Source organism: Rhinolophus hipposideros (assembly GCF_964194185.1).
Source record: "Rhinolophus hipposideros genome assembly, chromosome: 5".
Taxonomy (NCBI): Eukaryota; Metazoa; Chordata; class Mammalia; order Chiroptera; family Rhinolophidae; genus Rhinolophus; species Rhinolophus hipposideros.
Genome location: NC_138051.1, coordinates 33017479 through 33045227, shown reverse-complemented (window position 1 = coordinate 33045227; position 27749 = coordinate 33017479). Strand labels below are relative to the sequence as shown.

Below are 27749 nucleotides of genomic sequence, written 5' to 3'. Positions count from 1 at the left end.
TTTTTCCACATAAAGCCCTCCATTTTCCTGTATACTGCAAATAAATTCAGTAAGTGGATTTACTAAGCATTTATAGGGTATCTTCTACAGGTCTAGCACTGCATTAGTCCTTGCTGGAGTCCTTGGACTAAGTAACAGTACGGACCCTGAAATTATCTGTTTTAATTGAAACATTCTTGGCAGGATGGTTTTAGCTGGTAAAATGGCAGACCCTTTCCTTGCACTTGAAAACAGAAAAACAAACTTGTACTCTGAAAGTATGTCATGTCACAAGGTTGTAATTATTTAAAAACAAAAATAAACATTAAAAAAATCATACATTAATGCTCATGAATAGCATAAGGTAGTGATTTAAAAATATTTTATTATTCTATGTGTCATTGGCATTTTAACGTCAAAAGGAATATATATATACAGTGAGAAAAAAAGTCATAAAAATTGTACCTTTAATTAGCTTGGTATGTATCTTTCCCACTCATAATCTTTGTATGTATACATGTATGCATACATGTATGTGTTTTTTTGCATATGAAAGTCCTAGAAGTTTAATATGTGAAGACAGTAAGGAAAGTAGGTTGAGTATTTACAAAAAAATGCCTTTCTATATCCAAGTTTTATATCCAAGTTTTTCAAAATCTAATCATTTAGTACAGATTTGTAAAAATCAATACTTTAAAAATATTTTTGCAAATCTTATTTTTATAATGTGTTTCTGACCCAAGCTACGTTTTCATTTTCTTACATTTGTAGAGCTAAATGGTAAGGCCTCCCTGTTTTTGAAATCTATGTGAGGTCCTCCTCCGAATCATAGTTAGTCCAATCCTGATGAAGAGGAGACAAATGACCTTGTTTTAAATAACTGCCAGTTTTAAGTTACAGTACCACAGAATGACCTAAGTAAGAAAGTTCTAACACATTTTCTCTGTTATGTCTAGAACCTGTCACTATGGACAAAGTTCATTAATGTGAAAGATTCATTGAACTTATGATTGATCTAGAGGTAAGAGTGCAGTGACTTTTCTGTTGTATAATAAGGAGGCTAGAATGAAGACTGTGAAATATTTATCACCTCACACTGGCCTTAGTTAGTTTGTACCTCTTTCAAGGTGTCTCACAGAAAGTCAAAATCAGTTGACCCTTAACGTTTTCAGATGGCTGCTGTTTGTAAAAAACATTTTTTTAATATAGTTATTAAACATGAGTTTAGCAATGGCAGTTTATTTTCTCTTACATTTGAATACGCCTTCATCAAGTTTAAAATAGTGGCTGAAATCATGGGTTTATGGCCATCTCTTTAATAATCTCAACTTTTTTAAATGTGCCTAATGTGGTTGATGAAGAAAGATACAGCTGCTATTTCAATTTTTAAAATTGAGATTCTTAAAGACGATTTCATACTATTAGGTGACAGATTTTGATGGAAGGTTCAGATGCAGCGTTGGTGTAGTTCAGATCGAATTCGTTTCCTTGCCTTCCCCTCTTTAATGCAGGCAATTGAAAGATAATCCTTTCTGTTTGTTCCTTATCTGGAAAGGGTAGTTTCTTGACATGAGGATTAGCGTGTTGGACAAGCCATTATTCGTGAGATCTTCATTCAGATTCTCGTTTTGCCAATAACTAATTTATACCCTCTGAGGATCTCATAACTTCGTCTATAAATAATGAGGGTGTTTGATCAGATTAGTGGTTCAAACTGATTGTCACCGTTTCTCGGCACTGTCTTGCTGACTGTCATTGGGGATGAAGGAAGTAGAAACCGAAAGAGGAATTTCCACTCAGGGGTTCCCACTCCTTTTCTCTGAAAGCAGCCCCATTTTTAAAACGTACACACAGTACATATTGGGATTTCATATAGTTTTTTTTTTTTTTTTAATTTTTTTTTTTGTTGTTGTTGTTGTTGTTGTTGTGTTGAGAGCCCACTGGCCCATGTGGGAATTGAACTGGCAGCCTTCGGAGTTAGGAGCACGGAGCTCTAACCCCCTGAGCCACCGGGCCCCCTCATATAGTATTTTGTTCGAAAACTACTGGCTGAGATATCTGAGATTTTTTTCCAGTATGTACTGTATTTTACTGAGACATATTAACATTGAGTTTATTTACAACAGGATTTGCTTTGTGCACGGTATCTTTGGGAGAGTTGAGGATACTTTGGGTGTGATTGACAATTTTGAGTTACATATCAGTAGATTTCACCTTTAACTGCAGAGAACCTGCAGACTTACTGCTATGGTATTTATTTTTTCTAGGCCCTACTCCCCACAAGGCGTTGGTTTAATACCATCTTGGATGACACCCACCTTTTGGTTCACTGTTACCTTTCCAATCTTGTTCATAGGGAAGAGGATGGCCATCTTTTTTCCCAGGTGAGCATTGATGTATCTGAACATACTTTCTGTTTTCATTTCCAAATTGAACTTTTCCATTCAATGGGGAGTACCAGGGCATGACACAAAGTAAATTTTGTTTTATGTTGAATTGCATAATAAACATTCCTAATTAGTCATTTTTAAGTAAAAAATCAAGTCTTAATGTACAAAATGAATGCATTCTTGTATAGATGGCCTCTAGTGATGATACAACCTTTTGTTCATCATGTGATTTTATTATTGGATTAAATGATGTGCAATGTAGTTCCACATACTCACATATTTTGATTTTATGTCGGTAACCACTGGAATATAATAGATGATGAGCATTAATTTAAGGCAAACTATGCCCTAATACCATGGCTCTCTGTCCATGAGATGATGGCAGAGGCAGTTGGTGGCACGGAAGTGTATGTACACTTCAACTGCTGCCTTGAGTAGGAAGGCAGTGCATATTGTTTGCTAACGTGGATAGGAAGATGAAGTATTATGGTTTTGCGTTTCCTGTAGTGTCATCCAGAAGAAAAGTCTTTAACAAATTACTCACACTTGCATTTCAATGAGATTGTAGTTAGAGTGACAATTTTTGTGTTTACATATTTTAAGAAATCTTTTATCTTGTATCTGTGAGCATTCTTTTTTTCCTTAATCTCATTAAATCCCAGTGATTGCTGCATATATTAAAATCCTAATATCTGATCTGCCATAAATTAGAATTAAGAATAATATAAAGATTTGGGGTAAAGGCAGCTAGTGGACTCTGTTGCTACAGCCACAGGGGAAAAGCAGGCCTTTCTTAGCACTAGGAACTAAGCCAAAGAAAGGGCTCAGTGGTCATGGAGACTGATAAAAGGAATAGATTATTTACCTTTCCCCACGTTGCTGTTTTTCTGTCATAGAAGCAGCACATAGGGAAGAGTAGCTCCAATTATAAATTCCAAAACCCTCGTTCAGAAAATACTAAGTGGTGTAAGTAAAGCACCTCAGGAGTGCCTTCTGGAGATATATAGCTCCAGGAGGTATAAATTTGCAATGACGTAGATAATTTTTTTTTTCATTAAAATTTTGGCTTCTAGATCCTTAATGTCTTTTTACTATTGAGATAGGTGTTTTAAGTTCTTCTGTGTATAAGTAGACTATGTATATGAAATAGACTTAACAGTTCACTCAAAAGGCATATATATACCTATTCTCACTGAAGTAAAACATTTGGGTATGTTCTAAAACGTGTATTAAAATGTTTACACTCCAGAGTTTTTCAGCCCCTCTGAGAAAGTATATGGACTTGTTTATTATTTTTAATAAATAGTGTTTGTTCATGCTCTCTTGCTCTTGTGTTCACACAGCTTATTAATTTAAATGTATCCTTTTAGCTTTTGGACATGCTTAAGTTCTATACTGGTTTTGAGATTAATGACCAGACTGGAAATGCTCTGACAGAGAATGAGATGACTACAATTCACTATGATAGAATTACTTCTCTCCAGGTAATTGAAATGTATTTTAGCCTTTGCTTCTGCTCCATAAAGTCAGTCATGAATAATTTAAGTTTTATATAGTACAAACAGAAAAAGGTATTCCTTTAATAGTGTTTTCATCTTGAACTCTTAAAATATTCCTAATTCTGATGAATTTGAAAAAAAAAAATGCCTTTTTTTCATAAGCCTCCTCCTGAGAAACAGACTATTGGTATTTGACACTCAGAAATATTAGTTAACTGGGCCAATTTGGCGCATTTAAATGTCAGTTTTATTTTATGAAAGAATATTTCAATATGACAAGTAGTGTAAGCATTTTGTACACTTAAAGATAAACAGAGATGATGGGACTGCAATTTACCAATAAAGCTCAGATGTGAAAAAAATACTTTTGTGTTCTATTATTGATCTTATCTTGCTCTTGACCTCCATTGCCTCTGGTGGCAAGAAAGAAGTTTTTATTTGTCATTTTAAAGTAATTCAGTTCTTTTTGTTTTAAAAAGTCATTTTTTGGGTAAAGACTCAGTCAAACTTAAGTTCACCTGTCTTTCATAATCATTTCCATTATCTCTCAAGGAGTCTCTGCCTTCCCTCTCCTTTCCCAAAATGGCCTCTGGGTACATGGAGACACTAAGACAGCCTCATTGTTTGTAAGAGGAGTGATCTGCATGCTGTCCCAGCTTAGACGTCTTTCCTTGCCTTTCTCAGAGCATTAGTGCTTTTCTCCTTCTGCCTCTGTCCTTGAAGTGACCATTGCTGGTGTGGCATGTGGTCTGTTCCCCTGACACAGGCAGGCATAATGATTGCTCCTGAAGAGGGGCTCTCTCCTTGGTGATGAGGCCCCATCTTTGTTCTTGGTGGTGTGGAATTCTGAGAGCTAACTCTCATTTATTTCCTAGCGTAGACAGTTCACCTCGGGCTTGGGTCGCAGGGTCATTTTGCCATTGCCTGTGGGAATTCCATGGCAGCTTCATTCACAACCTTGGCAGCCTTGTGTGTGATCCACCATGGAGTACATGAAAAACTTCTGGATCTTCTCTGTGCTACATGGCATTAAGGAAGACTACCATCATCTTACACTTTCTTATCAAATGAACGTAATGCAGCTATTTCTGTTTTGTTGAGGCTTATCCCATGTTGGTTGGGGGGGTTACCCTGTGAGGTCCTCTCTTTCCAGGATTCCAGAGTAAAGCAGGACACAAGCAACCATGCTTTTGGCTTCTTCCTCAGCTATTGCTTTAATGGGAATTTCCCCTGGAAACTAAAACTTCCTTTTAGTTTTATTAGGCCAGTTCTTGGTAATAAAGTGTTTTGTTTTCCTCCCCTCCTATCAGTGAACCTGGCTTTCATGTATATTCAAAGTAGAATTTTAGAAATGAAACACTAAACATTGACTCTTGGGTTTTTTTCATCCTTGCTAGAACAATTCTAGCTTTTTTCCCATTGTATTTAATGCTTCTGGCTTAATAAGCCAGAGGTCACATATGAAAAGCATATAAAAAAGAGAAGTATAGTAATATTTTAAAAAAATATTTCCATTATATAATATAAATTGTTGATAGTAGCAATAGGTAGACATAAATTACTGATTTTTTTGTTGTTATTTTTTTTGCTGTTCTTTTCTAGAGAGCTGCTTTTGCACATTTCCCTGAACTCTATGATTTTGCCCTCTCAAACGTGGCAGAAGTAGATACTCGGGAATCCTTGATCAAGTTTTTCGGACCTCTTAGGTAAGGTAACTGGAAGGGGAAATTGAATTTTAATTTTCTGTTTTGCTTTTAATCATTTTGCACTACTTTAATATTACTTGTTATGCTACTAGTGCTTGTCTCTTGCATTTGGTATCTTTGAGTCACTTAAGTATAATTATTCTTTTTTTTTCCTTGGTAAAACTTACATGTTTCATAACATGCAGTTTTCCTAAATCTTAAATTTTTCTTAGACAAGAACATAAAGCTGTTATAAACAACAATTAGTCATAAACAACATACAGCAGAAACCAAAAAATGTTCATACAGCAGTCCCCTCTTATCCACAGTTTCCTATTTGCAGTTTCAGTTATCTGGGTTGTCTGTGGTCCAAAAATCTTAAATGGAAGATTACAGAAATAAACAATTCGTAAGTTTTAAATTGCGTACTGTCTTGATCCATCCTGCCCAGGATGTGAATCATTGCTTTGTCCCGCATAATATCCATACTGTATACTCTACCCGCCCATTAATGACTTAGTAGCCATATCAGTAATCAGGTTGACAGGTTGACTGTCACAGTATCACAGAGCTTGTGTTCAAGTAACCCTTGTTCTACTTAATAATGGCCCCAAAGCACAAGACTAGGGATTCTGGCAATTCAGTGCCAAAGAGAAGTCATAAAGTGCTTCCTTTAAGTGAAAAGGTGAAAGTTCTCGACTTAATAAAATAAGAAAAAAAATGTATGCCGAATTTGCCAAGATCTATGGAACAAATCTTTGATCTTGAAATTGTGACTCTTAGAGTTGTGAAGAAGGAAAAATAAATTTATGCTAGTTTTGGCCTCAAACTGCAAAAGTTATGGCCACAGTGTTACTGTGATAAACGCTTAGTTAAGGTGGAAAAGGCATTAAATTTGTGGATGGAAGACACAAACAGAAAATGTGTTCCAATTGATGGCAACATGTTGCAGAAAGCATTGAGCCTATACAAAGATGTCAACAAAGGATCCCCAGAAATGAGTGACACCAAGCCACTTACTGCCAAGTAAGAGATGGTTACACAGATACAGGGATAGATTTCAATTGAAATATACGTGGTGTGATCAAACAGTATGGTGAATGTTTAAATTTAAAAAAATGTATTACAGTAAAGGACACATTGCCATTAATCCCCCTCAAAACCCTCTCCCTCACTTTAAACACACTTATCCCATCGTTCCTGCCACTTTCTGAAGCAGTTCTGGAAGTCGTCTTTTGTGATTGTCTTTATTTCATCCTCCATCATGACAATGCTCTGTGTCACACATTGCTTCTGGTATGGCAATTTCTGTCAAATAAAAAAATTACGGTGTGTCCTCATCCACCTTATTCACCAGATCTGACACCAGCAACTTCTGGCTTTTCCCCAAAGTCAAAATGACCATGAAAGTAAATGTTTTGAATCAATTCAGGACATCGAGGCAGCCATGACAGCACAACTAGATACTCACAAAAGAAGATTTCCAGAACTGCTTCAGAAAGTGGCGAGAACCACGGGATAAGTGTGTTTGAAGCAAGGGGGAGTATTTTGAGGGAGATTAATGGCAATGTGTCATTTACTGTAATAATTTTTTTTAATTCAAGTATTCACTATATTTTTTAGTGAATTTTACGAAGATCACACTTCGTATTTTTCTTGGCAATTGGCATTTTTCCTGTAACTTTCTTATTATTATCCTTTGCTATATTGTATTCCATTACTTGTCATTTTGTTGATTTTTTAAAAGGAATCTTTATGTATTCTGGATACTAATATTTTGTCTAATTTGTGTTGCAATTATTTTCTTCAGTTTCTCACTTAATTTTTAAACTTTGTTTATGGTATATTTTGTTATTTACAGATGTTTTAAATTTTTAATCACATCTGTTCATCTTTTTAATAACAATAACAAATGCTTTATATAGAAGACCATCATAACATTACAAAAAATATTGTCTTATATTTTTAAAATGCTATTGTAGATTTATTTTTTTTACATTTAATTAGGCTACATAATCCATCTTAGAAATTTATTTTTGCCGCTATAAATCCTTTACACTCTTAAGAATTATTTTAAAAGTTCTCAAAGAACTTTTTAAAATGTGGATTATAGCCATTATATTTACTATATTAGAAGTTGAAACTAGAAAAATTTAAATATTTAAAAAGTTGATTAAAACTTATTATATGTTAATGAAAAATATATTCTTCAAAATGAAAAAAATACACAGTGAAAAGAGTGGCATTGCTTTGTAATTTTGAAAATCTGTAATGACTGGCTTACTCAAAGATAGTTGATTTTGCCAATCTCCTAGGTTCAGTTTGTTGTGAGATACTGTTTGGTTTGAAGTAAATGAAGAAAATTCAGCATTACATAGAAGGAGGGGTATTTTAATAGCTTTTCCAAATAATTGGGAATATTCTTCGATACTAATCAAAACTTAAAAGTGATGGTTTCTTAAAAGTTAATTTTAGTGTGATATCTGAAACCACGTTAAGGAAGTCTGTGCAATTAAAGTGAATTAATTTTAAAAATGGAAAGATATTCCTTGCTCATGGATGAGAGGACTCAGTTAAGGTGTGAATTCTGCCCAAATTGATCTGTAAATAAAATTTGGTTCCAGTCAAAATCCCAGCAAGATAATTTATAGAACTTTATAAACTTATTCTATAACTAATATGGAAAGGCAAAGGAACTAGAATAACCAAAACCATTTTGAAAAAGAGTAAAGTTGGAGGATTTCCAGTCCCTTATTTCAAGACTTACTAAGTAGTTACAGTAACCAAGACATGGTGGTATTGAAAAAATGACAGACATACAGATCACTAGAACACAGTCGAGTTTAGAAATAGACCACACATATATGGTTAGTTGATTTTTGGCTAAAGTGCCAAGGTAGCTCAATGGAAAAAGGACAATCTTTTCAGCAAGTGGTGCTGGAATAATTGGACATCTATATGGAAGGTATGAAACTTGACACATATCTCATGTGATATATACAGATTAACTGAAATTGAATCATAGACCTAAATATCAAAGCTAACGCTTAAAGGAAATATAGGAGAAAATCTTGGTGATTGTGGTTTGTGCAAAGATTCTGTAGACAGACACCAAAGCACAATACATAAAGGAAAAATATGATAGATTAGACTTTTTCAAAATTGAAAACTTCTGTTTGAAAGACATTAAGAGAATGAAAAGACAAACACCAAACTGGGAGAAAATATTAGCTAAACACCTCTCTAATGATGGACAGGTATCCACAGGGCTCAGAAAACAACTTAATAAAAAAAATAGCTATAGATTTGAACAGATACTTCACCCAAGAAGATAACAGATTTCAATAAGCCTTCAGAAAGATGCTCAGCATCATTAGTCATTTGGGAAATACAAGTTTAAATCATACTGACATACCAGGACCTGCCTATTAGAATTGTATATAAAAACAGCAGGGTATTGACTCTTGACAAGGATGTGAAGCAACTGGAATTTTCATACACTGCTGATGGGAATTCAAAATGGTAGTGACACTTCGGAAAATTTGACAGCTTCTTGTAAAGTTAAACATGCACTTTATAATCTAGTGTTCTCACAGACATACCCAAGAGAAATGACAACTTATATTTATTCACACAAAAATCTGTACAGAAATGTGTAGAGTGGCTTTATTTATATTTTTTAAAAACCGGAATACACAAATATCTTTAACTGAAGAATGAATAAACACACTGATATATCCATATAATGGAAACAAAAAGGAACCAAACCACAGATACACACAACAATGTGGGTGAAACTCACAGGCACTCTGCTATGTGAAAGCAACCAGTGTCAGAAGGCTACATAATGTATGATTCCACTTACTTAACTTTCTGGAAAAAGGAAAGTCTGGAAAGAGATTGGAAACAGATTAGTGGTTACCAGGGACTGGGACAGAGTGAGGGAATTTGGGGATAGAAGATTCGATTGTAGTTAAACAGTGGAAAGCCATCAAGTTCATAGTGACAAAATGCTAGTTTTCCAAAATTCCAGTTTGTCACTTGGAATTAAACTTTATCTTTAGCAACAAATGCTGTCAGTTGTTTTCCTTGAAGTTACAGGTATATTTTGTTGAAATTTGAATTTTTTTTGCCGTTTATTCAAGTTTGTCAGTTATTTCAAATAAACATTGTGTACAAAATGTGTACTCCCCATTCTGTCACACAATTTTTAAAAGAACAGATAAGAGTCCAAGTTTAATAACATTAATAATATTTTGCTGCTTTATCAAGGACATTCTCAAAATTGATTTTTTGTTTTCTTTTAAACTGTATGTGGTGGGGAAGAATGCTATGACTACTTATAGGACTGGTGGTGCCACCAATTTGATCCGTGCCAGCTATTTTACCCACCATTGCTTTTGCACTGTCACTGTATCTGTAAAGACAGTGGGCGGGGGGAGCATAATGCCATAGTATTAATATAAAAAACTATGTCCTTGCAGACTCCCTGAAAGGATCTTAGGAACCAGAAGAGGTTTGCAGAAGACACTTTGAAAACCTTGTATTAGGGGTTTAACTTTCATTGCTGATTTTTCATATTTGCTACTCATGTCATAGAATTGTGATTATTAGGTAAAACCTTTTAGGCAGTCTGTAAAATTACATGTTTCAAAAGTGAAGTAAGTGGTTAATAATAAAATAATCTGATTTTAAATATTCTTTATTCTGCAGTTCAAATACACTCCACCAGGTGGCATCATACCTCTGCTTGTTACCAACTCTTCCTAAAACTGAAGACACAACTTTTGATAAAGAATTTCTTCTAGAATTGCTGGTAAATACATATTAATGTTCTTTGAATTTTGCATGTGGTTTTCCTGACTTTCCTGAACCATTCTTAGAGATGTAGATTGGTACAGATTTTTTTCCAGACTAAAGATTAGGTAGATAATTCCCATTTTGAAAATTATATCATTTGATTTTATCAGACTTCTTTTCTCATCTCTTGGATTTCTTTTCTCAAGTCTTTTACCTCTTAAAACTGTTTTATGACATGAATTCATTCCATGAAAACATTTATGAGCAACTTCTAAGTCAGGCACTGAATTCAGGCATTGGGGATACATATAGCTGGTGCCATTCCTGCACCAGCTATTTGAGAGGTCAGTCACACACACACACACACGCACACACACACACAGATAATACATATATGTTCGTATCTATCTAACTGTTGATTTTAAAAGTTATCGTTTAACTATAGTGCCTTAAGCCTGAATTCTAAAATTCAGGAAATTTTAGACGTGGAGTTATCTCTAGCTTAGTGGTTTCAGAATTCTAAAGGATTTCTCATTCATTTCAGGAAATGAGGGCTTTAATTCTCAAACTATACTTTTTCTGGTAAAGTTTTATTTTTTTAATTCAGTTTTAGGTTCATAGCAAAATTGAAAGGAAGTGGTATACCTTATTTTTAATTTCAGTAAAATATTTCATTAAGTAGATGAGTATTTAACCATAGTCCCACTATGAAAATTTAGGTTGTTTGCTATGTTCATTACTACAAATAATGATGCAATCCTTGTACATGTCTGTGTACTCATCTGTGGAAATTTGGGGGAGGTACCTAGAAGTGAAATTATTTGATTGAAGCCTGTGCTTAAAAGATAAAAGATGAAGGCATATGTATTATCCTCCAAAAGGTATATGTTCCCACCAACTACATATTAAAATATGTCTCCTCAAGCTCCTACCAGCACTAAATGTTACGCGTCATCCCAGTTTTTGCCAGTCTCACGAGTAAAAAAATAATAGGTGTTTTAATTTTTGTTTCCTGACTGCCAAAAGGTTGGGATATTTTTCATATGTTTTAGTCTTTTTTAATACCTATACAAACATGCTCTGCGTGGATGTGTATGTACATTTTTTACACACGTGAGACAGTAACGGGCACACAGTTTTGTGACTTATATTCCAATCTAATACTTTTAATGTAGGATATAAAATACAATCCCTAACTGTAAAAGGAAAGATTGTATGCTAGTTTTGTGGGCAGTAACAGAAAACTATTTGTAGCAGGTGTTTTAAGCCTAGTGACAGATGTTTAAGTGCCATTCGGAGAGAAATTCTTGGGAAGGGTTTTGAATTAATTTAACTATGGAAAATACTTTTTATCATGCTATTTACTTGTATGAAATGTATGTCCTGGGTCTGGGTCACCATCTTTCCCTTCTTTCTTACAAATCACTTTTCATTGTCTCTGACGACAAGTACTTTAAAAAAACTTCCTTGTCCTGTTTTCTGACACTGTAAAATCTACTCTTGTAAATCAGGTTTGGGGGATTAATAATAAATCCTTACTATAGAAAGAAATGAGGGATTGTTTTTAGGAGTCTCTCTAATGGAAAATAGGTTTGAGTATAAAGTCCATCCTGTGCCTTTTAGGGTCTTACAGCCACTAAGATTGCATTCTTAAAATTTAAGTAATTACGCCAAAAGAAAGCAGATTTAAAAATTTGTAATGCGCCAGCATCATCTTTCATTTTTTTCCTTCTCCTAAAGGATTTCTTTAGGGTTTGGATTCTTCTAATATCCAAATTGGAAAATGCACATTGGTTAAATAACATCACACTATCTTCTTTCCTAAAGTAATACTATCTCTACTGGAGAGAATGAGATATAGTTTTCAAATATATAATTATGTTAGCATCTGTTAATTGGGTAATACACTTACATCTGTTTTTGAGGTAGATTTCTCTAATGTTAACAGTGGAAGAGTACATACGGATAGTCAAGTCCAACTCATTTTACAAACAAGACTGCCGCCAGTTTGTTAGTAAACTTTCCTAGATTGTTTAACAAGTTAGTACAAGAATGAGAACTATAACCTAGGATTTAGGGCTCCCTGTTTTTGCTTACATTGGTGAAAGTTAAGTGCTATGGTTTCTAAGATCTTGGCATGTGCCAGGCACTTTGACACTGTTTCCTGGTATTCCATTTCATTTTCATAAGAAACCTGAGAGGTGAGTAGCATGTTATCTTTTTCACTGAAAAGGACAGTAAGATCAGGGAAGCTCAGGTAACTTGCCCAGCTTTTACATAGCTCACAAGTAGAGGTGCTGGGAGTTGAAGTCAGATCTGTCTGATTCCAAAGACCATCACAATTGATATTGCCTTCATCTTCGATTTATGGGGTGGAAAATGGAAAAAGGGGTAAAAACTCTCTTGTTAAGCACTACTGTAACAAAAACATGAAACTTCTCATTCCATACTTTTGGTGAATTTGTCCATAAATTATTTTGATTGAAAAAAATGCTTCTAACTTTCTGCCTGGACTTGTTTCTTGTAGGTATCTCGTCATGAACGTCGAATTTCTCAGATTCAGCAGTTGAACCAGATGCCTTTGTATCCAACTGAGAAAATCATATGGGATGAAAATATTGTCCCAACTGAGTACTATTCAGGGGAAGGTATGATAAAGAAGTACAGGATCCAAGTGTAACATGAAATTTAGTTTAGAATTCGTATGTAAATGAAAATGTTCCTATGTACTATATACATTAGGATAATTTTGTGATACCCTGAAGTTCAACTTTAGAAGCTAGGAACTATTCAGTATTTTGAATGCTTAGCATTAAGGATTTTTATTAATTTAAACCGTGTGTGTGTGTGTGTGTGTGTGTGTGTGTGTGTGTGTGTGTGTGTGAAAGAGACAGAGAGAGATCCTGTGAAATATGACTGTAAAGCAATAAAACTGTTTTGAGGAGATGTAATACCACAGCAAGTATAGCTTTTTCATTATGTCACCATAGGCTTTGTTTGGTAGTGCTTTGTTTTTCAAAAATTTTTTTAGAGGCTTGTTTGAATTCCTTGTAGAGCCAGATGACCACCAAAATTTTAAAAAAAGACAGTGTCGTTAGTTGGTAATACCCCCCTCCCATTAGTTTTGATTCAAAATGGTATTATTGCCTAGTTTGTTCACCTACCTATTTCAACAGATTTTTTTCTAAATGCTTTCACTATCTTCTAAGGATGAGAATTTGCCACAATTGAGTATATGCCAAACTGCATTCTGACACATTTTCAAGACATATTTTTTAAAATTTTCAAGAAATCTTTTGAACAGCAGTGTTATTATTAGAAGAAATGTGGCTATTTTAAAGACATCACCAGTATAAGTATTGGTACATTGATTTAAAATAAAAATTGTTACTTCAGAGTCATAACTTGGAGCCATAACTAAAATAAACCCAGTGTACTAAAATTATACTGGATTTCAGAATAGGCGGTCTTCATACCTTTTAATGTTCTGACAGTGGTTAATGCATTATTTTCTTGCTTTTCTAATTTGTTCATACTAAAAACATTTATGACCAATATATGTATGACATCTTACTCTTTAACTAACAAATCCTGAAAAGACAAGTATCACGTAAGAATATGTTGTCTTTGTAATAAAAAGTTTGTGTCCTTCAAAATGTAAAGTCATATCTAGCTTTTGGTACTCAACTATGCTTCTCTGAGTTTAAAACATATTTTACTTGGTTTAAAATATTACTTTTCTTTCATTCCTGTGATTAATGATATTAAGTGAAAAAGAATCCTTCTCAAAATTTAAGTCTTTGCACCTTTTATAGAATGGAAGTATTTCAGAACACTATTAGTCGCCAGATGGTTTGACTGTAATACCGCTGTTTTCAGAGACTTGGCTATGTCTTGCTGTTGTCCTTTATTGCCCCTGGATGATGGTGTTGTGGGCCCCGTAGCTGATGTGTGAAATCGGCAAAGGTGGAGCTCTTGCTGCATGATCATGCCAGCTGCTTCTAGCTCCCAAGGAGAGAAACTAAGTATGAAATGAAGAATTGTAAAGAAAACCTTTGTAAAATTTGCCTGTTAAAACCTTTTTATCATAAAATAAACACAAATATAGAAAGCCACACAAAATAAATATAGAGCTTCACTAATTATCATAAGGGAAACCCCATGAAACCCTTGTGACCACCTTGTCACCTATCCCAGAACTCTCCCATGTGCCCCTTTCTAATCACTGCTTCCTCCCTCTACTGGAAAGTGGCCATTTATTTCTAGGCTTTTATAGCCGTCACTATCTTGCTTTTTTTAAAAAAGTTTTATCACCCAGTTGTGCATCTCTTGCACATTTTAAACCTGTCTTTCACTCTGCAGATATGCCCTATATCTCTTCCTTTTCTTCTTGTGGAAGAACCTGCATTATTTGATCTGTATAGTTTCGCATAGTTTGGATTTTTTTAATTGACTATCAGCCTGTCCCTTTGCTCTTTTTCTCTTGCAAATTGACAGCTGGAATGCAGAGGTTTGATCAGACTAAGGTTTTCTCTTTTTGACAAGATTCTTGGTGGTGGCATGTTTTTTTCATCAGAAAGCACATAATGCCTGGTTATCTCTCTTTTTGTTGTATTAGTAGCCAGTGTTGCTTAGCACCTAGATTTGTTGATTCAGTGAGGGTTGCAAAATGGTGACATTTTAATTCTGTCTTTTTTAATAAAAATATGCTGTTGAAGGAGTTGCTTTCCGTCAGCCTCTGGCCTTAAAGCAATTGAATTAGATTTTAAGTCAGAGTTTACTAACATAAATGATGCGAAATTTTTATACATCAGTGTTTCTTGCTTTTAGGTGCATTATAGACATGGTAAATATGGATAGCAATGATGAAAATACTATGATTTCCCAGTAGAAAGTGTTTTGGGTTCTTCTTTTTTTAACATTCTGGTGTTGCTGTTGAATGCTTGGTCACTTATTATCCAAGGGAAATTGTGTTAACTGAGGATAATGGAAAGAATATTGTTTATTTAATACAGTCAGAGAAGGGAAGTAACTCCAGGAATAGCATACAGTCAGTGCCTTACCCTTAAAGTCTAGCAAAAAGGCACAGGTTCATTCAGAGCTCAGTAGTGATCATTGGAGATAGATTTATGCAGTGTAGCATACCAATTCAGTTTTCTTGGTAATTTTGTCTTGTGCTAAGTATGTACATTATTCGTTTTGAGATTTGCCAAGTGTAAATTAGGTGGTAAAGGAAGGCTTTTTAAACTACTGGAGATTGCACTAAAGTATATGCAGGTACTTTTTAGAAGTACTGTTTGCAGATGAATCATTGATAATTAGGTTACATGTATTAACGAAAACCACCCTTTATTTCCAGTGCATAATTGGCAGTGTTTGTTAACTTGGTTTCAATTCTGTGAGGAAGTAAAAATGAGACCTTATTAAATATGCTATATTTTAGACATTATTAGAGTCTTACCAAATCTGATGTCTTTTTTATAGAGAGCAGATGTGTCTAATTATTAAAAAAACAATTCAAACATAGATATTATTTTCCTTTTCAGGTTGTCTTGCTCTTCCCAAGTTGAATTTGCAGTTTTTGACTCTTCATGATTACCTCCTACGGAATTTTAATCTCTTCCGCTTAGAATCAACTTACGAGATTAGGCAAGACATCGAGGATAGCGTCAGCAGAATGAAGCCATGGTTAGTCAATGGGTTCTACTTACAATGAAGAGATGCAAATAGTGGCTGACACACTTCTGTCAGAAATCTCGAGAGTATATTTAGGTAGTATACCTGGCATAAAGTTGCCCTCCAAAATATGAGATATTTACTCTGAGAAATTCTTTAGTAAGAATTAGAATATATAAAAAGTGCTGAAGTATAAAATACGTATCTGGGTCCTTGGGGTGGGACTGGGGGTAAAAAAGGGGGGGGGGGTCATCCCTCTTAGTGAGGAGGGTGGTTTGTAGAGGGGAGTAGGTTGGGCATTAGCAAAAGGGTAATGAGGAAAGGCTATGGGCTGGCCGGCAGGCCTGTACTAGGGCAGGACAGTTTTAAGTCCTTGGAAAATCTTACAAGAAAGCAGTGTTCTCGTGGCTGTCCCCTATCCTCTCAGTCAGCCTCTCTAAGGAACCTGGCAGGAGATGAGGAGCCTTACTGAACATTGCATGGAATGGAACATTGGAAAATCTTCCCTGGTCTTCCATCCATCATTTGCCTTGAAGAGACTAAATCATCAGCATTTACTTTTAGGGCTGGCTGAGTAGGTCTTGTTATTTGGAGAGCTCTTCTGCTCAAACTCGACCCCCAGCTGTTAGCACATTCCTTTAGCTAATTTCTTTAGCCAAGAAAAACTTTCATTCTAGTTATGGTAGGCAGCTCTGCATTATGAGATTTGTGAAGGGCAGTTTTGCTTTTTAGATACAACTAACTTTCGGTAAATACCCTTCATTCACTGTTTCATTCTGCGTGTGAAATTGATGGAGATAAGTTACATATCACTGGTGACTATAAGTGAGTGAAATAATTCTGTAAAATGAGTTTTCATGACCTTACAGTCACACCATGCATACATGTACAATTATCTTGCATTCTGTATGAAAAGCTTACCATACTTGGAATGTGAGCCGAGTCAGGTATCTCCCAAGCTTCTCTCTCCTTCCTAATTACACAGAGCTACATGGACACTATGGTTATAATCTGTTTTTATCACCTCCATTGTTGATTTCATACACAGTTCTATTTTTTAATGAATTATGTAAATAGTTATTCTGTGTGAGACTATAAAACACAACATAAAGTATTTTTGGCTTAATAATCAGTTGAGTCAGTAGGCACGCCAGCACCGTGAGATTTGTATCCCCGCTGGCTGGCTGTTAGTCCCTGCCCACAGCTTTACTGGTTTTATTGCCCATTGTTTGGACCCCTGGGGGGGCGGTGCTTGATTGGAAAGCTGCCTTAGAATTCATGGTTACCTTGTGTTTGCATGCACAGATTCTGGACCTAATTTTGGCCATTTTGCAAAAGTAGGGATTTGTTAACTAGCAGTTCGTCAAATAGAATTCACTTATATTTTAAAGTGCCAAAATAAACAATAATACTTAATTTTTATGCTCTATTAATAAAAAGATTTATTTTTACGTACATTATTCGCTGCTGGAGGAAGAAAATCTCACTTTTTGGAGTTAACTTGTGATACTAAATTTTTCTAAATTTTCATTCCTAATAGTCCATCATTGAAAACTGTTAAAAATGACGATTTCTAAAAAGGGACAGGGCTTCTTTCTGTTCCATGTATCCTGATGCATTGCATAGCTCTCATGATCATGTTTTCAGGCTGCTGAAACTACTGAGCAGGGTAAGAGAGGATGCGCTAATGAGGGGCAGAAATCTATTCTTCTGAATGCTTCATGTTGCAGGTAGACTTCGTAAGGGGGGAAAAGAATTGGGGAGATTAGATTAGTGCTTCCCTGGGGATAGGAACAAGGATTGACTGACTGCAGTTGGATAAAAGGGATGTTTTGTAAGTATAATGGGAATGTTCTAAAATTGGATTATGGTAATGGGTGCACAACTCTATAAATTTAATAAAAATCATTGAATTGTACATTTACAATGACTGAATTTTATGGTATGTAAACTATTGCAGTAAAGTTGTAAAAAATGAGGGTAGTGAAGGAAAGTTATTACAAAGGTTTTAGATACCCGTAAATCCTTTTAGAAATTGTCCCAATATGAACCAAATCATTGGATTGCAAATCTTTTATTTTTAACTGGTTTCACTCTTTGATGTTACGAAGTTTGACAACTTTTTGTTTGACCAAAGCCTTTACTTAGGATGTAGTTTATTTTGTAATTATGTCATTTTGGGCAGTACTTTCCAGTTTTGGAGAATTGCAGTTTTTATGTTACAGATTTCCCAAATATATTATTTAATGTAAAAATTAAAGCACTAGTTAGACTAATATAAGAAGAAAGGATGAATGTTGGCATGTTAGTGGGTCTGGTTGTTGCAGCTAGCTTGATTATTTGTCCCCCCCACTCCATGGCAGTACCTTTTAAATGATTTAAGTATTATTCCCTAAGGAGGCATTTGCATATAGATGTTGTCATTTATTTGCTTGTTTTTAACTTTTTAAATTCTACCTTGTTCTAAAATGTTTTTGAAACAGCTGCAGAAATACTTATACTACATAAGATAAAACATAAACAATTCAGACTATCTTGATGAACAGTGGGAAAGGATAAGAATATAAAATAAAACTAAATGTGCTGTATATTTCATTCTTTGACAAAACAGTTCAGCTCTTGTTTTTTTTTCCCAGGGGATATGGGGGTGTTCCTCTACTCCCCTTTGTTTCCCCTTTGTTTGCCTGTATCACCCTACCATATAAACTCCCAATACATTGAGACTTAGTTGTGTGTTTTTTTAAGTTTGGAAATAAGAGTTACTATTGTTGGGGCTCAAATACTAGTTAAACATTTATTCTTACTTACTAGTGTATTTGTCCAAAAATTGGGGAAAAGTTATATTTTGTTTGAGTAATGATCCACTTCTTTGGCTTGCAGGCAGTCTGAGTATGGTGGTGTAGTGTTTGGTGGTTGGGCACGAATGGCCCAGCCCATTGTGGCTTTCACTGTCGTTGAGGTTGCCAAACCCAATATAGGTGAAAACTGGCCAACCCGAGTTCGTGCAGACGTTACCATCAATCTGAATGTCAGAGATCACATCAAAGATGAATGGGAAGGTAATTTTGTATTTCAGTGTTCCCTTTTGCCTTTTTAGTCTATATATAGGCTTTCACTTAGAGAATTAGCAAAGCACTTTTACTAAATGTTACCCTTTTGAACTTTCATTAAATTTTATATTTAAAGTTTGATTTAAAGAATGGCAGTAGTCTTTGGTAATAGTAGTAAAACTACCAATGATCATATAGGAATAATTAAATACTATTTTAATAAAAAGCATAAAATAACATTCATATCAACGTGTTTTGAAAATTGCAGTTTGCAGAGCTCAGAGGAAAGTATTTTAAATTTAGTAAGATAATGTTTATGAATTTGTACGGTCCATATAAAAGGAGTAAAAGTATTAGTGTTCACTAAAGAAAGGGGGGATGCACATGTAGAGCAAGTAAGGAAAATGGGTATTTTTAAGAGATCAGAGCAGCTAAAGTGAAGAGAATAGGGATGCATGCAAATTTATGGAAAATAAAAATGCAAAGTCAAAATTAGGCAAACTCACAAGGAATTTTAGGGGGACCTGGCAAAACAACTCAGAACTAATAATAGTTTATTTACACCAAAGCGAGAAAGCCAAATAATCAGTGAAATCGAATGTATTCAAGAATAAATAATTACAGAGAAATGAGTTATTTTTTCTGCTCTTTAGTAAGCAAGATTTTAAGGGATGGGACTTCCACAATTAATTTTATTTAGGGGCAGGTATGTTCAAAGTTAGTAAGTCTAATAGTTAAAACATTGGTAACACCTGTGCCAGAAATGGCTCATGGACTGATATTTTAATTGGCTCTTTTAATATTTTTCTCCCAGCTGTCTGTGAGAGTTCTCGCTGCCTTGTTGTGAGAAATAGTAGCTGGTAGTTTTATCTCCTTCTACTTTCTTGGCATGCCAGAAGGAAAGGGATAGCCCTTTAATGGTTCAGTTTTCAGAAATTATTGCTCCCAATATAGCTGTTTATAACCATAGGGAGTATACGATATATTTATCCCATAATTCTGAAGGAATCCAGCAATGAAGCTGGCCAAATGTTTAACAAATGGCCACGATGGTGGGTATAGTTTGTGACAGATTTTTTGTGTGACTCCTGTATCCTTCAAAAGAGTTCCAGTCTGGTGCATTACACATCTACAATAATGTGTACCTTTATTATTGCTGAAACTTGAGAAATATGTTAAGTTGCTAGAGAAGATCTTATATTTATTACCCTTAAAGCTTACGGAGGTATTAAACACTGTTTTACATGGTGGTAATAAATTGAAATAACTTACTGGCTATCCCTAGTAGTAGTATTGGAAATAAAACTTAAAAAAAAAAAAAAAAGACCCTTTTTAGAGATTTATAGATGATGATGACAAGTCTGCATTATGCTGTTAAGGGGGAAAAAAACGTTTTACCTGAATCCATTTCCTCTGTTACATTGGAAACTACTATCAGAAAGACATCACACAGTATTTTTTTTTTAACATAGGCCTCTGATAGAATGAGAAATAGAATGGGTGAATTTGATGGGCAAGATAGGGAATCATGGGGTATTATTGGACAAGTGATTCATATTTAGGGGCATGGTGGGGAGAAAAGTGTTTTCTGGGAGATCAGAGCCAAAATTCAGGGCCAGTATTGATCACAGATAGAGTAGCCAAATAGAAAATGGAGGCACAAGTTGAGAGGGAGCTTCTGCAAACAGTAATGAATATTGTCCTGTAAAAACAGAAGAGCTTTGAAGAATTCAAGCTAAATATTATAAAATATTCTTCTTGTCCCTTCACGAAGGTGTGAAACTCAGGCCCTTATCTTCTGTCTACCTCATTTAAAATTAAGGAAGTAGAATTAAGGAAATTGAAATGATGGATTCTGTTCCAGAATGTACATTCACGGACAGAGTGAATGCGAACGATTGAAAAGGAGAGAGGTAGTTGAACTCATTGTAATACAGGTATTTTTAATGTGGATCTAAGACATCCCACTGTTAAATGATCTGCTTTAGGAGGGAACAGGCAGTCATCCCTCAGTGACGCCAAAAATTGACATCGGGAGGGACTAAATTACTCTCAGGACCACGTCTTTGGCTCTGAGACTGAGAAGTTTTAAGTGTTGTGTGCAGATCAGAAGTTGTACAGGCAGTAAAACTGACATAGTAAAACAGTTCCCCTTAGTTCTCATTGCTTCCCCTGCTTCTTTGCATAAAATTTGTTGAGACTTAATAAAGTAACTATTATTAATCAGAATTACTATTTCTAGCCACACTTGAACCCCACTCCATATTGAAACAAACCAGAATGGTCCCGATACTATTAGCCACCCACTTACATTGTTGATTTGATTTAGTTGCAGGCCTTTCGACTAAGGCTATGAGCAAGGAGACTGTTTAAATTTGCCTGTATGTCAGACACTGCCTAACAAAATCGAATCAGGAAAAAATGAAGATTAACTGGTATAATATGATTTGCTGTGATCTAATTTTATGTCACTTGTCTTCCAGTGTCTCTTTTAATAGAACTGGGAATCTAGTTGAATCCATTATTTGGTCAAATGACTGAGAAGCCATGGACTTTGACCCAAGTCCCCTATTTCTTGACATTCACTTATAAAAATTTTCAGTATTTGCCAACTGAAACTATAACATATATATTCAGCCATCTTCTCAAGATGATATCTGTAAACAATGCTTTTGTGCCTTGATGAATTATTCTTGAGTTGACCTTTTCTGGTGAAATACAATAGACTGTTGTTGGAATGACTGATGGATAGTTTAAACTGATGTTAGAAACTTGCTAAATATGATATAGATGGATTATATGCCAACTGTATTTTTGATTAAGAATGTTAAAAATAAGAATGATGACGAGCATCCAATTTTGGAGCTGTAGCCTGACTTGGAGGACTTATTTGGTAATGTATTCATGGCATAAAATTTTCTAATTATAAAGAGAAACTTTCATTTTAATTATTGTTACCAAACATTGAGTATTAGAGATTATAGAAAACCCGTAATTGTATTACAGTGCAAGTATAATCATTGATCACCTTTGATATTTTAAATATTTTTAAGACCTCTAAGACCTTTAAGATAAGAGGATGAGAATTTGCCAACAAAAGACTAAAAACAATGACATTTTAATAAGTGAAAAATGTCTTTATGTTTCACCAGGCCTTCGTAAGCACGATGTTTGCTTTTTAATTACCGTGAGACCCACAAAACCTTATGGTACCAAGTTTGACCGGAGGAGACCTTTTATTGAACAGGTTGGACTGGTTTATGTCAGAGGCTGTGAAATCCAGGGCATGCTGGATGATAAAGGACGTGTCATTGAAGACGGTATGTGATCTATATTTTTGAAAGAGTGTACGTATATAATGATAAATTACTTTGCCTTTTTTCCTTTTTTGCATGTTAGGCAATAGTTTTAGTTGTTTTGTACATTAAATCGCTACAAAGGATTATGTATAAAATATGTGTAGAGTACCTACCACCCAATTTTAGAAATAAATAATATGGTTTCTAAACTTCTATGTTAGATACTGGAAAGGACAAGACTGTTTGAAATCGCCTTATTTAAAACTTTCCCTTTTATAATACTGTATGGTATTGTTTTTTTAAAAAACCCTCTAACCACCTCTTATAGTTCTTCAATGATATATTTGCCTAATTTTTCCTTCTTAAATTTTACTGATTCAGTTCATCATAGCAGTGGTTCTCAGCTGGGACCAGCACTACCCTGCAATTTGAAATGTGTGGTGGTATTTACATTGTCAAATGACTGGAGTAGCTGTAGGGGGTGGTGAGCTATTGGCATTTAACTGTTGGGGGTCAGGGATGCCAAGCATCTAAACAACTGTCTTGTACAAGGAATCATTCTGCCTGGGATGCCAGAATGATTTAGAAATATTGCCGTACAGTTAGTCAGCTCTTGGCGTTCTTAGGCTTATTATCACTGATTGGTCTTTGAAATTCTTTTGCTGTCCTGGCGTTTTTGGTAATACTTTTGAATTATAACTGCGTCCATGTCCAGACCTTATTCTACAATCCATTTACTAAACTTGTCTCAGAACTTGAATTAGTTTCTATAACTTGTGAATTCAAGATCACACCATTGCTGAAGTGCTGATAATTAGGCCATTTTTACCACCAGAATAAATGAAAACTAGGAGAAGGGAATAAAAGATATTGTTGGAATAAAAGTAAGGCCACATAATGGGACGAGGGTTGGAGGTCGAAGACAAAAAGAGAGAAGGAAGGCCAAGGGGCAAGTAAAAGCCTCTGAGCTTCCAGCCGTTACTATATGACATTTCCTTTCATAATAGTGCCATTAGTATGGACTGTAGAAGGATGAATCAGTCGCATAATTACTGTATAGAAGGCAGCAGTAGGAGCTGTAAGTGACTAACGTGAGGAAAGTTCTGTGACTTCGTAAGGCTCCCGTTTTAGTTGAGAACATGTACAAACAATTGCAATTCATGGCATTGCATCACCAACAATACATGATTATTCTGGGAAGAAACAGTAAGAATTTAGGGAAAGGAGAAATATTTTCAGCTTCTTGAAATTTGAAATAGATGGGTGGACAGCATTCTAGCTGAAGGAATGGCTGGAATCTAAGTCTAGACAGTTTACTTATCATTTCTAGAAAAGGAATACTGCTAACTTACTTTGATATTTGAAAAGCATATATTTCATTTAACAAACTTTTTCAAAATCTTCAGGACCTGAACCCAGACCCAATCTTAGAGGAGAGTCAAGAACATTTAGAGTGTTTTTGGATCCAAACCAGTATCAACAAGATATGACCAATACTATACAAAATGGGGCAGAAGATGTGTATGAAACCTTCAATATAATAATGAGGAGAAAACCAAAGGAGAATAACTTTAAGGTAATTTGGGGCTATATAAGTAAAAGTACTTTGAACAACTTTTAAGATATAAATGGTTAGATAACTAGGTTAAATGATTTGTGAAGAAAACAGTGATCACTACTTTTTGATTCTAAACAATTCTCTTAAATGCTTACCATGTAGATTAAATATAAAAACTTAAGGAAATTCATTTGCTAATTCTGGGTTTTTAGAAACTTAAAATGTAAATTAATCCAGTGTTTTAAAAGCTAGCCTCCTTCCTTTTTGTATATCAGATGCTCAGTTTATGCCCCACTGTGAGATGAGGAAAACTGCTTGTTTATTTGTTTAAAATAAACAAATAATTATTTGTTTATTTGTTTAAAAGGACTTCTTTTTTAAATCAAGAGTAGATGTGCTTCCATATCACTTTAAGAAGACTGATGTGGAACCTCAAAAGAGCTTTGAATTACTCTATGATATAATGTATTTCTACTCATTAGTGGGAAAAGAGGTTTGGGGGCTAGAAAGTTTTACTTTTATAATAACTTTGTGGAGAGAAGGAGTTTTAGTAAAGGGTGTTACTTTTTAAATTATTTGAAACTATATTATAAAACTTAAGCATTGAGCAGTTCTAACATTTGGTAACATTGGCTTGTGCCCACGTGCCTTTCTCTCTCTCCCAAACACGGCGCTCCTTCAGCATTATCGCTCTATTACCTTTTTTACCCATTGTGATTAAAAAGAGAAAACTTCACATACAAAGCAATATGTTCCCCATCTCACCTTGTTGAAGACAAAACAATTTGAAGTACCCTTGATTTCTTTTGTCTCACACTCCACATCCAGTTCACCAGTCTGATTGGCTCACCATCTCCACTGATGCCAAGTCCAAGATACCTTCATCTCTCACATCCTGCTGCCATGTTAGACTGCTCCTCCACATAGCGACTGAATGTCAGTTATGCCTAGGTACCCCTGTTCAATACTCTTTAATGGTTTCCCATCACAGTGAAAGTTGTTACATAATCCCAGGGGCCCCTTCATTACCTGTCTTCTGGCTACGTCTCCACATCATTTTCTAACCCTTTTCCCTTATATTCACTTCCTGCCAGTCGCACCGACCTTTTTGCTGTTCTTTACTAATCCACGCCTTTGCACATACGCCTTTTCCTAGGCAGTCTCCCCCCAGGGGAATGAATAGCCTAGCTTTCTGATTTTCATAGATCATTTTGTTGAAATAATGATTGGTAAATCTAAGAATTTGCCTTGGCATTTAGTAATTTTGGCAATGTATATTTTAACTACTGTAATGACCCTTTGTTGTAGTCCTGATTCTTTCATCCTCAAATTTGGTATTTCATTTTAATCATTTTCACTTTATTTTTATGTCTTATTTCTAATAATGCTAATTTTAATATTTCTGTATCTCACATTGTGTGTTCCCCACCCAGAATCAGTTCTCCCTCTATCACCATATATTTGATCCCCTTTACCCTCATCCACAATCCCCCGCCCCCACTCTCTGGTAACCACTAAACTATTGTCTGTGTCTATGAGTTTTTATATCTTCATTTGTTTGTCTTATTCCTTTGTTGCTTTCAGAACTGCACACTTGAAACCTGTGTCATTTTAGTAACCATTGTCACCCCAATAAATTTTAATTTAAAAAAATTAATATTTCTAAATTGTGAGATGTTTCACAATTGAGGCATACATTAATGTGCTTCAGATGGTATGTGTTCTTAGTATTGAGGAACTATGGAATATAAAGGGGAGAAAACTCCCATAGCTTCTACAATGTTTTTTTTGCTGTTGTGCTGACCTGATTGGATTTTCATGCTACTCAACAGAAGTCAAATGGTAAACTCATTTATGACATTCTGTCTAAATGAACTCCTAATGGATAAACTGTTCTTGCTAAGTTTGGTCTTTTGTTTAACTCAGTGTATGGTGTCAGCTGAAAATATAGCTGTTGATTCAGTCTAGCCAAGCACCTGTCAGCAGAAAATAGCTTCTTGCCCTGAAACACTTGGGAATTCTGGGTTAGCGTGGCCAGCTCTGCATTCCACTGAACTGCAAATGTTTGAGATGTCTTCCTGACAAATCTTTTCCTGTGCTTTTACTCACAGGCTGTGTTGGAGACTATTCGGAACCTCATGAATACGGACTGTGTTGTACCTGACTGGCTGCATGACATCATTTTAGGCTATGGGGATCCAAGCAGTGCACATTATTCGAAAATGCCCAATCCAATCGCCACCCTTGATTTCAATGATACGTTTCTCTCCATTGAGCATTTGAAAACCAGCTTTCCTGGTCATAATGTTAAAGTAACTGTGGATGACCCTGCTCTCCAGATACCCCCTTTCAGGTAAAGTTAGAACTGGAGCTACTCCCTCCAGGCTGTCTGTAGTCAGTCTGAGTTAGACCGTCTGGACTGTAGCTAAAGTTAAGTTTTGAGTAGCATACGTGTATTTTTGTTTGGGCAGTTTACCTTCACCGTGTAATCACTGGGAGAAAATTATTTGACTCAGTTTCTATTCTTTGTGTAGTATCTAGTTTAAGACCACAATAAAAGTAGCCTCAGGTCTTTTATGAGATCGGAAAGCGCTTGTTGTCTGAAGAGTACTATATAAATATGTTTATAGCATTCGACCAAAGAAATGCTAGTCTGATGTATTTCCTAATTAATAGATATAGTCATGTGATTTTGAACTTTTTGTTTTTAGGGGAAAAAAATCATAACCTTACTTGCTTCCACAAATTTTAAATATTTACAATATAGTTGTGTTTTGTGTTAAAGGAGCTTTGGTTTTAAAATTTGAATGGAAATAGAACAAAGTACCTGAAGCACTGATTGCTGTTCTCTGAATTCCATCGTAAGGATTCCATCGCAAAACACTCAGTAACCTACGGGTGGTAGCGAGTGCTTACTTTCTTATTTGGAAATTAGTACATACAGCTTTTAACTGTTAAGTCTAAATATAATAACCTACATATTAAAAACCTGTACCCTTTAAACGCCCAAACCTAGTCTTTTTTCATACTTTCCTAATCCTATTAATGGCAAAATCATTCTTCTAGTCACCTCACTTTGAAATCTCAGCGTTATTTTATAATCTTTCTACTCCTATAACTCCTGCTCTGCTTTACAGATTCTGCGTTAAGGATATTTTTTTTATATGTCATTCCTGACTGCTACCTCTCTAGCTCTCGTCACCTTCAATCTTTATGGTGGCAGCGTCTTTCCTGCCCATTGCCTCCCTAAGCCCATTGCATGCTCTACTGCTATAGTCATTCTACTCCCTGGTTAAAAAGCTGATTTTTCCTGTTACTTATCAAAATAAGGGCTGACCTCTTAGCCTCTTTAGTTCTTAACATTGCACATTGTGGGGGGCAGTGCAGTATATTTTCTGTCCTTCCAGAACAGAAAGAAAGACTGGGAAAAGTGCACATAGAGAATTAATTTTTTACTTTAATTTTAGAGTAGTAGTCATTGATCTCCCCAAGTACCTATGAAGAGTTGCCTCTTGAGGGGTCCCTGACGCCAGACCTAGATCTTCTACCTTAAAAGCTTTGATATTCCAGAGGTGCCATAGCAAGACTCCAGCCTTTTTCTCTAGCCTTATTGTCTCCATTGTATCCTACTCTCCAGCAAAACTGGCTACTTATACTTAAGCTTCTGCAGTTGCTTCTTTCTTCCGGGAATGTCTTCCATCCCATTTTGGATGTCTGAATTCTTTGAAACTCAGATGCCACCTCTCCCATGAAGCCTTTTCTGATTAGATGAAGAACAATGTGTAAAGCACCTTACAGTACATGTGACACAAG

General features: G+C 35.2%; 2 protein-coding genes across 2 annotated transcripts in view; both read left to right on the top strand.

Moving 5' to 3' along the window:
- LOC308498283 (RNA helicase aquarius-like) overlaps positions 1-2321 on the top strand; it is a 23744-nt gene extending 21423 nt beyond the window's left edge. The window contains exons 10-11 of the mRNA XM_081049956.1: positions 936-1000; positions 2247-2321. Coding sequence (XP_080906082.1) covers positions 936-964 — 29 coding nt within the window. The 3' untranslated portion in view covers positions 965-1000; positions 2247-2321. The remainder of the gene's footprint in view (positions 1-935; positions 1001-2246) is intronic.
- The window catches only part of LOC308498282 (RNA helicase aquarius), a 69416-nt gene that overhangs the window by 2343 nt on the left and 39324 nt on the right, over positions 1-27749 (top strand). The window contains exons 2-12 of the mRNA XM_081049955.1: positions 936-1000; positions 2247-2363; positions 3740-3853; positions 5471-5574; positions 10267-10369; positions 12881-13001; positions 15900-16041; positions 18910-19088; positions 22232-22399; positions 23785-23954; positions 26048-26289. Coding sequence (XP_080906081.1) covers positions 986-1000; positions 2247-2363; positions 3740-3853; positions 5471-5574; positions 10267-10369; positions 12881-13001; positions 15900-16041; positions 18910-19088; positions 22232-22399; positions 23785-23954; positions 26048-26289 — 1475 coding nt within the window. The 5' untranslated portion in view covers positions 936-985. The remainder of the gene's footprint in view (positions 1-935; positions 1001-2246; positions 2364-3739; positions 3854-5470; positions 5575-10266; positions 10370-12880; positions 13002-15899; positions 16042-18909; positions 19089-22231; positions 22400-23784; positions 23955-26047; positions 26290-27749) is intronic.